This window comes from Amia ocellicauda, chromosome 2, assembly GCF_036373705.1.
Source record: "Amia ocellicauda isolate fAmiCal2 chromosome 2, fAmiCal2.hap1, whole genome shotgun sequence".
NCBI lineage: Eukaryota > Metazoa > Chordata > Actinopteri > Amiiformes > Amiidae > Amia > Amia ocellicauda.
In genome coordinates, this window is record NC_089851.1 from 8,456,150 (window position 1) to 8,470,291 (window position 14,142).

The following is a 14,142-nucleotide window of genomic DNA, read 5'->3' on the forward strand; positions in this document are numbered from 1 at the left end:
ACATTTTAAGGGATGTAAACTGTACATGAAATATGTCTAGCACAAGAAAAATAAAACCCAATCCCCGCAATATACTTCTATGAAATGTACTGATCACATGCACTGGAAGAGCAGAGCAGGCGGCAGTACTCCCGGCGGCCGGAGTGGGGAGGCGGTTTCCAGCGCCGCGGCGCAGTGTGGCCAGCCCTGCCGAGCGGAGCCGCACAAACACTGAACAGGTGGTCAGACACACAGCGCTAATCCCACCATGGAGAAAAGGTGAAGACTCTCGGCGCGGCTTCTCACTGGATGTCATTTCCACACGGCCGGAGGAAACCTATTTCAAGGAGGGCTTTACAAACGAGACACACACTTCTTTTTTCTGGATTGGGGCTTTGGGGAAGAGGTCGGAAACTATGAAAGTGACAGTGTGTTTCGGGAGGACCCGGGTGGTGGTTCCGTGTGGAGATGGGAATATCACAGTGCACAGTCTGATTCAGCAAGCCGCGATGCGATACAAAAAAGCCATCGCCAAGGTGAGTCGCGCTTCTTTGTAGCCGAGCCGTCCTGCTCCGGGAGCGGCGAGTGGAAACAGTGTTGCAGCCCGGGGACGTGCGCTGGCGCAACATGGCGCTTTTCTGGGAAAGCGAAAAAGCCCAAGCAGGGGAAAAGCCTGAAAAGGGGCTATTGATTGAATCGCATGGATGGGGTCTGCCCGAGAGACGGTGCTTCCCGGGCGCACAGTTGGCAACAGGGCGCTATTGTGCGATAGTTTGGCTTCATTTGTGTTTTTGCGAGCGCAGCCCGAGTACCCGGCTGTTGCAAACCCGCAAAAGTTGCCCGCTGAACGTGTCTTTAAAGGGGCAGTTTCCCCTTCGGCCTGGTCCCCGCTCCCCTCAACTGCACTTTAAACCCATCAGGCAAACACGGTTCATAGCGTGGGCAAGGATTTGAAAAAGAAAACTGACAATGCATGGAAATACAACCCACTTGTGTAGCACGAACTCATTTATATTCACAAACTTTCAGCTGGCGATGGTCTCTGCAGCAAGATGTTGTGGAGCTTGATTTGGCTTATTTTATTCATTATTCAACCCACATAAAACTGATCAAATAATGATAGTAATGTTTAAAATGCCAGTGTTATGTCACATTTCTCGCTTTGTTCTGCACTATAGTTGTAGGTTAGGAAAAAGGGAACTTAGACTCCCCTTTTATTGCGTTTTTGATCTCCTAATTGAAAACCCAAAGCCTATAGATGACGAAAAGGTTTGTTTTTTTATCTTTGTAAAAGTATACATTTAGTTTGTTGTGCATGTTGCATGTGTATCAGTAAAAGCAGCGTCAAATCCAGCCCCAGGCTTCCTGGATACACCAGGCCCTGGAGGATAGGGAGGGAAATTGCAGCTGAAAATGACATTGTGGTTACAATTCCTCACAGACGCTGAAAACGTGGGGGGAAAATGTCCAATTTAGGGGAATAAAAAACATCTCGAATCGAGGTCGCCTCAAGGCTGCTGCCCTGGACGTGAATACATGAACAGGTCATTCAAATAGCCTGGACACAACCTTGTGTTTAGTGATTTGTGTGCGTTTGTGTGACATGATCGCATAGGTTCATCCAGAGTACATCACTGGGGTACATACTTCTGCAACAAGGGAACAGTTTGTCGGAAAAATAATAGCAGGCTTTCAAAACAATACTTCTACGCTAATCCACACAATAAACGTCCGTATTTTAGTAAGCACACTGACTGCTATTGTTCAATGGTAGAGGACCGTGGTCTCGTATGTTGTGCCACCAAAATAATTGAATCCTTATGCTGCTGAGTTACATGTATGCATACCTTACATACATGTCAACAAACGCCTTTTCTAATGAAGTGCAATCATTATTACAGTTCGTATGTCTTGCATGTGGGAGTTGAGCATTGCATTGAATGGAGGATAATCATATTGCATCTCCAGCTTACTGCAGTTTGCAGCACGCTTCAATGTATATCTGTTTTTATAATGGCAAATCGCATTTAGACTTGTGCTAACTGAAAATGTCGGTTGGTATTTGTAACTAATATTGAACAATGATTTTTGTACGGCATCAAAAACCTGTTGTGACGTATTATTAGAAACTTGATTTTATTACATTCCCCTATCTCATCTTTTTTTGTTTCTAAACGACAATATCCCGCCCTGTTTCAAAGGAGAAACCGGCAGTTGACAGGTCAATGGGGCATCAATACCGCTGTGTTTTTCAAGTCTATTTACTCTCTCGTTACGCTGTTATTAGGACATTTGCGAGGACTTCTCCATCTCGGTTACAAAGAGGTTTCAGTTACAGCCTCATCATATTTTCAATTAAACTTTCCAGCAGGGTGTTTGAATGTGAAGGGACCACAGCGAGATGAACCCAGACAGACCAGTTCACAATGGATAGGATGGACTGTGCATTTATGAGTGTTTACATTTGAAGCAGGCCAGTGTTAATTAAGTAATATAATCTAAGGCACATTGCTTTTCTGTTGCACTTTACTTCTTAAATCACCCGCTAATTATACGTTTTGCTATGTTTGAAATTCAGTGTAATTTACAACTGAAGTATATAACACTTACACAGTAATTTACTAGAAAGCATACTTTTCCCTGCTAAATTAACACCCAGTTGCATTTTTTTTTAGTTTGTTTGCATTCTTCACTGTTAAAGCAGCAACATATATAACACAAGTGCAGTAATGAAAGGACTTCACAGGGATTTGCAACTGGAGGAAATTATACTAATCTCTGCATTGTCTGGGGTTGATGAACATACCACTGTACATGTAAGGAAAAAAGAAAATGATGTGGACTTCAGCTTTCTGAGTCATCTCTAGTGCATATAGAAAGCCCCCTGAAACATTGTTCAAAAAGACCATTAGGACAGCACAGCAGGAGAGGTCGGTGTGCTCCATAATATGCCAGGCGGATTATCATTTTTTACCATATTATTGATGCCCAGTCAAAATAAAATATTGCACTTTTTGTGTCCTATGCTATACATTAGTTATGCATAATTATTTTTAATGTATTCCTATTGTTTAAGTCTGCTTATAGATCTACTCTGTACTCATAAACTGTATATCTGCAGCATCTACATTATCTCAAGATCTGATCTGAACTGCAAGTACCATCCCCCCTGTTTGTGCCAGTGTACATAATTGATTTCAGGCAACATTTTCAAAATGATTCTGACTTTATGAACTTGAGCATTTGCTCAGTTCATAACAGTCAAATCAACCTGTTAAATCTGTAATTATTTTAGTAAAATGTCAAAAAGGACACAGGACAATTCCATTAGTGCAATGGTTTTTAATTTGGTGTGGCTTTAATGATGTCTGGTTAATGTCTGTGGCTATGGATGGAAATTTTGTTCTGCATCGGGTCAGAGTTTTCAAAATATTTACAGAAGAATGTCAGTTTTTTTTTTTTTTTTTTGAAGACATGGCTGCTTTTATACCAACTATATGTCCAAAAAACATTAAAACATAAACACACACACACACATGTATAAATTGCTATACCAAAAGTTATGCTTTCAAGCTTCTGAAGTACAGTAACTGCTTTGCAAAGTGAGGGTTTCTTCCCTGCTCAGCATACTCTTGACCAGCCTCTTTGGATTTTGATTGTTGGGATTGTTTTATTGATTTTAAGTAACTTATACTGAAATAGACAGCGTTTGTGTAGACTTAACATCAAGTCATGTATCCTCAAAAAGGCAGAACCATCTAGTGAGTTGGAAATGCATAATCGTTATGGAGTTATCCTGCATAGTACATTTACAAAGTGTTTCTGACACTGATCTCTTTCAGTGAATATTAAAGATTCAAACGGAACGACACGGATAAAGCCTGGTAAATCATTCCCTGAAAGTATTTCCTCAACAGTATCGGAGGAGGTGGTTAAGTAAATGGAAGCACATCATCCCACAATGTAGACTAGACTGAGAAATGAAATTTAATTTTTTTTTTAAGTTGAGCAAAGGAAAATTTAAAGCCACCACTGATACACGCATTTTCATAGTCATGGAAAACAATTGCCTATACTTCAGTTGGAATATTGGATATATGGAAAATATACTCTCATTATTTTAATTGTAATTAATCACTAAAGTTATTAAGTGAAACGCATGTAACTTTGTCCCCACTTTATTATTTTTCTGACTGATTATGTTACCATTTTAACACTACAGTCAAAGACCGTAATATGTGCCATCCTGCAGAAGGTATGCAAAATAAGGATTGTATGCTAAATTAAAATATTTCTTGCAAAACCAGATTACTAAAGGCGATTTGTATGGCAAAGAGTTCACACACTCTAATGTAGTACTTCCTGTTCTCGACCTTGCATAACACCACCATATTTGTTGTAGTAGCTTTGCATTTTTGTTATGTACTGTTTTTTATTTTTGTACACAAGTCTTCCATGTAAGTACTTTCACATACGTTATGAGTTCATGGTAGCTAAGGAAATCATGTCACGGAGACTAACTAATGTTTCATTATTTCTCAGTGTAATATGCTGAAGGACTTTGGAATGATTCAATGTTTATAGCCGTTACAGTTGCCAGCATTGGAAGACTCTACAAATCGTATGTTGTTGATTACATTGCAGGCACGTCTGTAAACCTTTTTTTGGAGTATTAATACTGCTGCAGAGAAAAACATTGTATTGGTAGAAGCTTTGCTATGGGAAGGACTATTTTCATGGGAAATTTTGCAGAATATGCTTGTTGAATTCCTAGGAAATGACAGTGTAGTAAACTATACATAAATGCATCCATAACCCTCAAGGCATGTTCCTATTTTCTGTTTGGGAAATAGCTGAGACTGTGTTAATTTACCAGTGCAATCTAATTGTTTATTTATGTATTTAACCCTTTGGAGACCTTTTGAGAGCCTTATCAGGATAATTCAATGATCCATGATAATGCAATAGGAAATCTTCATTTTGTTTTGATGAAACTAAATGATTTCAATAGAAATGTTTGAATTCAGTTTTAGTCATTTTAAATGAATTGTAGCTCACCGGGTTACCGGCCATGTCTTTCTTGCATGGTGCATTGAGTCATTCCACTTACACACAAGTATACAGGGAAAACCATCTCGCATTATATCAAATTTTAGTCCACAAAGTATTAGTTTAAAACCAAATGAGAAAATGGTTATTTATATTTTTTGGCAGGGTTGAATTCACATTTTAACTAATACTGTTTTATTAAATAAAAAAAGATAGTAGCTAACATTTTTACTGAGTGACCTTGAACTTGGGTATATTACTCACCTTTTCTTTTTTCCCCTTCCCTTGACAAAGGCTATTCTCTATCTCAGATTTAGCACAGTGCTCATATACCTGTGTGTACAAGTTTGTGTCTACTTTTCTGTGAGGGAAACTGTAGATGTTGAAAAGAACTGCACTAACAAAGAATTGAATAAATTCATATACTCTGTGAGCCAAGAAATCCTTTTCACCAGTTCAGCAGAACTTAGGCGGCTTCCCAATTGATTGACTTAATGTCAACCTTTTGGTTTTCTCTCTGGAGCTTGCCAGCTCCTCTCTCAGCTTATGCTGTGCTGAATCAGATCTAAACATAAGAGCTGATTAGCCTAGTGATCTATAGGAGAGCCCACATGTCTTGTGTGGACAATGAGCATTTTATCAATACCTACTATAGCTGCAAAAAGGGATCTGTTTTGCTATGCAACGATCAGTTTCATGTCTATACTTATCTTCTATCTATCTTCCCAGAAACTTTCACGTTAAACGTCATTCATTCAGTGCCTTTCAAAAATCTCTGGAATCAATACTTGATACTCAAGTCAAACATCTTTTACCTGAACTGCAACTTTGTTTTGATTAATGGTATGTTATTTTTGGATTGTTTTATGACCTAAATGGAAACCCTAAAATTTAAAGAAAGCTATAATGTGTAGGATCCTAATGCAGTTTTGTGTTGACGTGTTTACATTTTAATGTAGACAATGGAACAAAACGTTTTTAATGAAAAGCACTATAAGGATTATTTTGTGTTCCTTGTGGTCCTGGCCAAGGAATGCCTTCGGTCTCATTAGCATGTGAGTGTGGGAGGCATCTGCATGCAACCCCGACCATTCAATGAATAAGTGCCGAACAGCATTGTTTTGGGCATGAGCTTAATTCTCGCAAAATCAATATCAACTAGCAATTGCATTTTAGAGAAAAGAGGAACCATCTAAATTGTATTTCAGTTGGATTTCTTGTAGCCCTTCATAGCTGTCAACCTGCATCTGTTATTGGAGGTGTAAATGTACACAGCCAAACAAAAACAAATGTGTGAAGTAGGAAATAGGGTTAGGAAACAGGATGTAATGCACTACCTCTGAACTAGTCTGAGGTCACCAGAAACAAGAGCTCTGCTTGGTTAGATATGTTCCATCTATGTGAACTCCTGTGTATTTTTCCCCCATGTCTTTTTAATCTGGAGGGAAATGTACTCATGATGCATCAGAGTTTCAGTAAAGGTTCATGAGTTGTAATCTGTGGTGAAGGTTTCTAGTTGGATGATAAGTAAAGGTGACACCTGGCGGAAAAAAGTGCTGTATTGAAACCATACTGTAATGTTAGATTTCAAGCTTTGAGTCCAGGACAAAAGCAAAACAAATTGTTGCTGCAGCTTGTATGAGCAGAGGGTTGTGCAACGGATTTGTACAGCATTTGAAGTCTGATACCAGTTTTGTTCTCTTCTGAAATTTCACCCAATTTAGCAAAATTCCAGATTTATGTATTTTAGTTTAGTCATTGAATTTCACAGTTCATTGAAGTCTCACGCTAAAAAGCTAAACCGTCTAGGAGTTTTCCGGTTGTGGACAAATACTTTTCATCTGTGCCTAAGAAGGTAGTGTAGAATTGCATTGCACTACTGTTCTGTCCATACTTTAACACAATGTGACTGGAATTTGAATTAATTTGAATAGTTGCCAGCAGTAAGATGTTAAGACAAATGTCAGCAATTCATTTATTCTTCTGAATCTGACGGAGTTAATAATAAAATCTAGCAGAGAATTGTCTTACTCCTAATGCAAAAATGAGGAACATTTAGAAGCATACAAATCATACAAAGCATACAAGTGCATTTCAGATCACTGCCTTACAGTGAGGGGAAAAAAGTATTTGATCCCCTGCTGATTTTGTACGTTTGCCCACTGACAAAAAAATGATCCGTCTATAATTTTAATGGTAGGTGTATTTTAACAGTGAGAGACAGAATAACAGCAAAACAATCCAGAAAAACATTTCTGGCTCCCAGGTGTCTTTTATACAGGTAACGAGCTGAGATTAGGAGTACTCTCTTAAAGGGAGTGCTCCTAATCTCCGCTCGTTACCTGTATAAAAGACACCTGTCCACAGAAGCAATCAATCAATCAGATTCCAAACTCTCCACCATGGCCAAGACCAAAGAGCTGTCCAAGGATGTCAGGGACAAGATGCTTTGGGGGTGTTTTTCTGCTAAGTGGACAGGACAACTGCACTGCATCAAAGGGACGATGGATGGAGCCATGTACTGTCAAATCATGGGTGAGAACCTCCTTCCCTCAGCCAGGGCAGTGAAAATGGGTCGTGGATGGGTATTCCAGCATGACTATGACCCAAAACACACAGCCAAGGCAACAAAGGAGTGTCTCAAGAAGAAGCACATTAAGGTCCTGGAGTGGCCTAGCCAGTCTCCAGACCTTAATCCCATAGAAAATCTGTGGAGGGAGCTGAAGGTTCGAGTTGCCAAACGTCAGCCTCGAAACCTTAATGACTTGGAGAGGATCTGCAAAGAGGAGTGGGACAAAATCCCTCCTGAGACGTGTGCAAACCTGGTGGCCAACTACAAGAAACGTCTGACCTCTGTGATTGCCAACAAGGGTTTTGCCACCAAGTACTAAGTCGAAGGGGTCAAATACTTATTTCCCTCATTAACATGCAAATCAATTTATAACTTTTTTGAAATGCGTTTTTCTGGATGTTATTGTTGTTATTCTGTCTCTCACTGTTAAAATACACCTACCATTAAAATTATAGACGGATCATTTCTTTGTCAGTGGGCAAACGTACAAAATCAGCAGGGGATCAAATACTTTTTTCCCTCACTGTACTTCTCAATGGAGAGCATGAAGATGAAAGATTTTGATTGTGAACTCGGACAACTATTTTATCTAGAAAATATCCCTCTCTCAAACGTGTTTCTTTCAGTCCTTTATAAGCTATACTATTGAGTCCTATTGAAAGTTTAAAGTAGAATGTGTATCACTGAAGCTTGATGTCCATTTTGTCTAGCATCCATAGTTTTAGTATTATTTCATTCAAATCAGAATAAGCTCACTTTTATGTCTTAAAGTGTCGGGCAACTGTACCACCAAATTTTAAATGTTTTTGAAAATCTCCAGGTGGATTGGGAAGGAATGGTTAGCATTGTTAAGCCTCCACTGATGCATCTCCGAATAATGCGATCATGAATAACAGTTCTTTCCAAACTGTCTTCCTCCCACGGTCTCATCTTGAACAGTAAACTTGACATTTAAACTACTAATATAAACTGTCCAGCAAGTTTTGCAGTCTAACCTCATCTGCTGTGCATTGCACCTTTTGGTTATTTCCCATTTTATTCCCATGTTGTAGTCCTTCTAATGTGTACATGTACACACACACAATGGAAGCGCATTTTGATTTTAGTAGGTCATTTAGTCATTTTTGTTCTGTTGACATTGCACTAGGCAAGAATCAAGTCACAATCTCGGTGACTCCTGAGTTCTGGTAACGGAGCTTTTGCAGAAGATCGCAGTTTGAGGTCGACTAGATTCATTTGGCAAGCCATTCAGATTTGGAGTGGGTGTTTCAGTGCTGGTTTTGGTCTCCTCATAACGTCCTCTGTAATTACCAGGGAATGCATTATGAAGGAGAAAAACATGAGTCGTGATTTTGACTCGTAACCTTGGAATCAGAGAGCCGATGTTAACAGGAAAAATGTTTTGACGGAATTGCTGTGAATGGTCTCCCTGTCTAAAACTGAAATACTATAGTTGTACTGATTTTAGCCGTTTTTTCATCCAGTTGCAAAGCTCTGTTAGTTTTGAAAGTATGCCTTTATTCTGCTCATTACCCCATGTGGCAGGATAGATTTAACTGCTCGGGTCCTGTAATTTATAGTTGCTAAAAAGAGACGTTTGTTTGAATCACTTTGTGTGCCAAAGACAATACGAGAAGAGGCTTCACTTGATTGCTGACATCGGTATATCTAAGCCTTAAGATGAACTTAGCAGAAGGGGGAGAGCTAAGGTAGCCCAGGATACATGCAAGCACGTTTATTACCAAGATCGATTACAATATACATGTTTGTTTTACTTAAAATAATTTTGATCATCAACCATGTTATTTTGTCGTTTGCCTGGTCTGTTTAAAATGTTTGAAGGCACAAGGTGAGTTGGATACCTGCGAGGGGAAGAAAAGCTCACCTATTCATCGTTGCATCATGGTTCTGGTACAGCATGATTTTGAAAAGAGCAAAAAAACAAAACAAAAAAACAGCGAATACTGCAATGATGCAATCCAACCTTTGTGTTTTGTACCTGTACCATGAAACAAACCTTTCATAAACAATAAGTATAACATTAATAATGGTTTATTTTTGATTATTCTATTGTATTGTCATATTGTCCCCACATAGCACACATCTTTATGGACCTGGTTACACTAATTGCTCAATTGGTAGTGCTGGGGCTCCCAAGCGCTGAGGGGGAGTTCTGCTCTATTATTTATTATAGACATAATGGGATTCCCTGCGGTTTCCTTTCTTTAGCATGTCTCTTATTGTGTGCCTAACTTGATGAACGTGGTATAAGTATGTTGTTCTTAATCTCGTGTCTAATTGTATCGCAGTGGCCATGCTTTTTGGTTCAGCGACTTTGGTTCATTCTGTCATTGCTTGCCAGTTCGAGTAGAAAATAGGAAAAGGTGTATTTGCTCTCTGTAAAGTCTCCCAGTATTGGCAAAGTCACGTTTTTTAATACCGATCAGCTGCACTGTTTGCCATAAGTGGGTGATGGATGCCTTGCAGTGAACCCATGTTGTGCTTTGAATGTTTCACTGCATCACTGCTTTGTTTCGAGGGAAATGCAGAGCGTCTTCTTTCAGTTGCTTTGAATATGGTGGAGAGATTGGGCACGAGTAGAAGAAAACACACATTATACTGACAGTTTATTAAACGCTTACACAGGATACCATGTTGCCGTAATTTAGTTCGTATCTCTGAAGGGCAATGCAGAGCAATGGATTATGGAAGTGACAATCGCCTTGAGGAAAACCGTTGAAGCAGGGAAATGCAGACTGTGTTTTCAGATTCCAGAGTAATGCCGGCTCATGTCATGTCTGTCAACGTGCATTTGTTTCCATTATATGGAGATTGTGGAGGCTAAATGGTTATCACGTGCAAATTACTTTTAAGATGATGATCATGCAATATTATTATTTATGATAATCGAAGGCCAAATGAAAGTGCAGATTTTGAATTCATTGAATTTTGAATGAAGTCTAACAATTATTATTTAGGTTAAAATTAATTCTAGCTCAACTGTGGTGATGTGAGTCTGTGTACCTCAGTGCAGACAAGGCATTATATGTTTGTATCTCTAGTGGCAGTACATTTCCTTACCATAAGGCTATGTTCTTATGTTCCCTTCCGTGTGGTATTGTTCCCTGGGAATAGTGGTGAGTGTAAAGTTTTCTACATCGAAATCAGTTAACTGAAAGCATAAGTTAACCAGCCAGAAAGAATCTGAATACCCATGGAAACAAAATTGCAAATTTAATGAGGTTAATTTTGCTTTGGGATGTTTCTTAGCATGCCATTAATATGCAATTACTGGATTAAAAATGCATTGGATTCCAAAGAAGTTGGCAGAATCGCAGAAGAGTTCAACCACACATCCCAGGGGCGACAGAAACCTTAGGAGATTCTAGTCGTATTTTCGTATAACCCGAGCTGTTTGTTGAGAGTCATGACAGCAGGATAGTTCTGTGTTCATCCTAGAAGACTGTGCTTTGTCTTAAAAATCCTAGACCGAATCCTAGGCCAAAATTACAAAGAGGGAAATTTATGTTGAGTAGATATCTCATTTGATCTTGCTCTGTTTCATTGCATAACATTACATCTGAACTGGGAGTACTTTTCTGAAGAATACTTTTTCTTGGCATAGATGTGAATGTGTACTTGTTTATGTAGTTAAACTGGTGCTCAGGTATTCTTTCTACATATTCCTTCTGTGTAATGATTCATCTCCCAGCTTGCGATGCCGTTATTTCTCAGCTTTAACGTGAGTATCAATGAGGAGGATTAGGTATAGGTCAGTGGATTAATGGATAACATCTTATCACACAGTAGCTTGTTTTATCATTACATGGATTATGGTCTATAAAAGTGTCAGGACATAACCTCTGCTCCAGCTCACCTTTGTGTTTTCATGTGTTTATTTCCTTCTTGCATACAATTATATTATAATACAAATATATGAACTCATAAATTGTCCTTTGTAGAGATGAGTGCTCCTGAATTAAAAATATCTGGGTGAAATAAATATCCTCGTCCCAAAGCATGATGGATGTTTTTTGGCATTCTGGTAGTTTTACTGTTTGTCATGTGGAAAATGGGTTGTCACTTCCATGATTTGTCATTTTCTTTTGTTGAACAGAAACCTAATGTTCCTAGAATTTCTAATGTAACGTTTTCCCATTAGTTCTGCGATGCCCCGCGAGATATTTTTGACCTTTTGTCAGAACACATTAATAAATGAAGGTATGAATATTTTATTGCAGCTTGCACAATATATTAGTGTCCATTTTAACCAGGTTTGTGTGATTGTGTATCCTAATACCTTAATATACATAATGCATGCCTTTTGCCGTTTTCCTTTGTCATGGTTATTTAGTAATTAAAAATACATTCAACCAAACTAGAAAAGAGAACCAACATCAAAGCATGATGGGGAAACACTTTCTATGATTTAAGATATGACAATGACTAAACTTCTATTAAAGGCTGAAGAAATTAACCGAGCGGTCTTGAAATAAAAATGCTAAACGGGGACCTCCAAATATCGCAACAGTTAGATTTTTCAGTTGAGGCGGAAATTGCTTTAGCAATGCAGAAATCCTTGATCTATTCCCACATCCTGTCAGGAAAATACTGAGGATTTAGGCTACTACCCCAATTTTAAACGATGGTCAGTCGGTATATTTTAAGGAAGCCCAGCGTGTTGTCCGTTTGTGGCATTTTGAGTTTGGCTTCTCTATTTTCGTACTGTATCTCTGATATTCTGCTACTGTAACTTGGGAGGCTTTGGAGATATTTTAAGTAAGAAACATAAGAAAGCTTACAAATGAGAGCAGGCCATTCAACCCATCATGCACGTTTTGATAGGATCCTTGCATCACTTTGTTATAAATGGACAGCAGTCTATTTTTGAATGTTCCCAAATTTTCAGCTTCTACCACATCGCTGGGGAGTTTGTTCAGATTGTGACGCCTCTCTGTGTGAAGAAGTGTCTCCTGTTTTCTGTCTTGAATGCCTTGAAGCCCAATTTCCATTTGTGTCCCCGGGTGCGTGTCCCCCTGCTGATCTGGAAAAGCTCCTCTGGTTTGATGTTGTCGATTCCCTTTATGATTTTGAAGACTTGGATCAAGTCCCCACGTAGTCTCCTCTGTTCCAGGGTGAAAAGGTTCATTCCCTCAGTCTCTCAGTAGGACTTTCCCTTCAGACCTGGAATAAGTCTGGTTGCTCTCCTCTGAACTGCCTCTAGAGCAGCGATATCTTTCTTGAAGTGTGGAGCCCAGAACTGTCCACAGTATCCAGATGAGCTCTAACTAGTGCATTGTACAGTCTGAACATCACTGCCCTTGTTCTCAATTCTACACTTTTGACAAGATACCCTAGCAAATGCATCTGCTACATCTATATTTACTTTTTAACAACCTGCAAGGTTTGTAGTCAAATAAAAGCCAACTAAAATATATAGTAAGCAATATATACATCCCTGCTAGAAAGCTTATCTATTCTTTGAAGGTGAACTACCAGTAACAGCAATGGTTTATTCCCATTGGCCTTGGAACAATTTAGTTTACTTTTACTAATTTGCCACTGGGTTTTACTTAAGTAATTGTAAAAGGCTTTGTGTTAATATGAAATACCACATCAATATAAGAGCACCATGCTTTGAGACCACATCTGTTAACATTAAATTCGAACACCCTGGAGCATAATGCTGTTTCATATTGAGCTAACATGTTATAAATAGTTCTGTATGCAGACAATTGTATTGTATAAGTAAGGAAAATTAATTAATCTAAGAATAGAACTTTGAGTTAAAATTATGTTGAAAGCAGGTGTATAGGTATCGATTGCTGTCATTCAATTAAAGTTTCCAAGTTTAACATTATTAATCAATACATCTAGTAATGTAAACAAGGGTGAATTATAAAGTGGAATAACATTGTGTGGATAAGAGAAACAATTGGTGTCCCACCTATGTAATTTATTATCTTGAATTGCCTCCGTACCCAGCTGTGCAGATTAATTTGAGGGCAAATAATGGATATTGTTTGTTTCACTGTGTATCAGCATGTTAGAATTAATGCTTAGTAAATCGAAATGGCAAAGGAAGACCAGAGGAAATGGGGAACAATATCTATTATCATTTCCTCTACTGTTGGGCCCAAGAAACTCTGTGCTGTTGTTTTCTTAGACCAGTGTGACCTTTCTTTGTGAGTTTAAAGAAAAGTATGAAAATAATTTAATGACATTGTGATACTAGGGAGCAAATATTTTACCCATTGGGTGGAAAAAGTGATTGTGAAAGTCATTTCTACCTTGATTTGATTTAAAAAGAAGAAACAGATAAAGCAAGTAAGCTTTGTTGTAGATGTGATACTGTGAGTCTTGGGGACCGTTAGGATTGCAATCTCTTATCGGTCTTATCGGCAGAATGATCTGAATCTCTTGTTAATTCACACAGTTACTGCAATCCGTTCTTGTTCTTGCCATGTGAAGCTAAAGTGCAATCACACACGACTAATGCTCTCATAAATAAAGCATAGGGGAATAAGTTGTGGATCAGGGAC

The 14,142-nt window shown here is 38.6% G+C and overlaps 1 protein-coding gene across 4 annotated transcripts in view; it reads left to right on the top strand.

Moving 5' to 3' along the window:
- Window positions 1-131: 131 nt before the first annotated feature.
- Window positions 132-14,142, top strand: part of pard3aa (par-3 family cell polarity regulator alpha, a) — a 353,698-nt gene continuing 339,687 nt past the window's right edge. For all 4 annotated transcript variants that reach the window (XM_066717599.1, XM_066717607.1, XM_066717623.1 and 1 more), the window contains exon 1: window positions 132-515. In XM_066717599.1, the coding sequence (XP_066573696.1) occupies window positions 396-515 (120 nt within the window). In that variant the 5' untranslated portion in view covers window positions 132-395. The remainder of the gene's footprint in view (window positions 516-14,142) is intronic.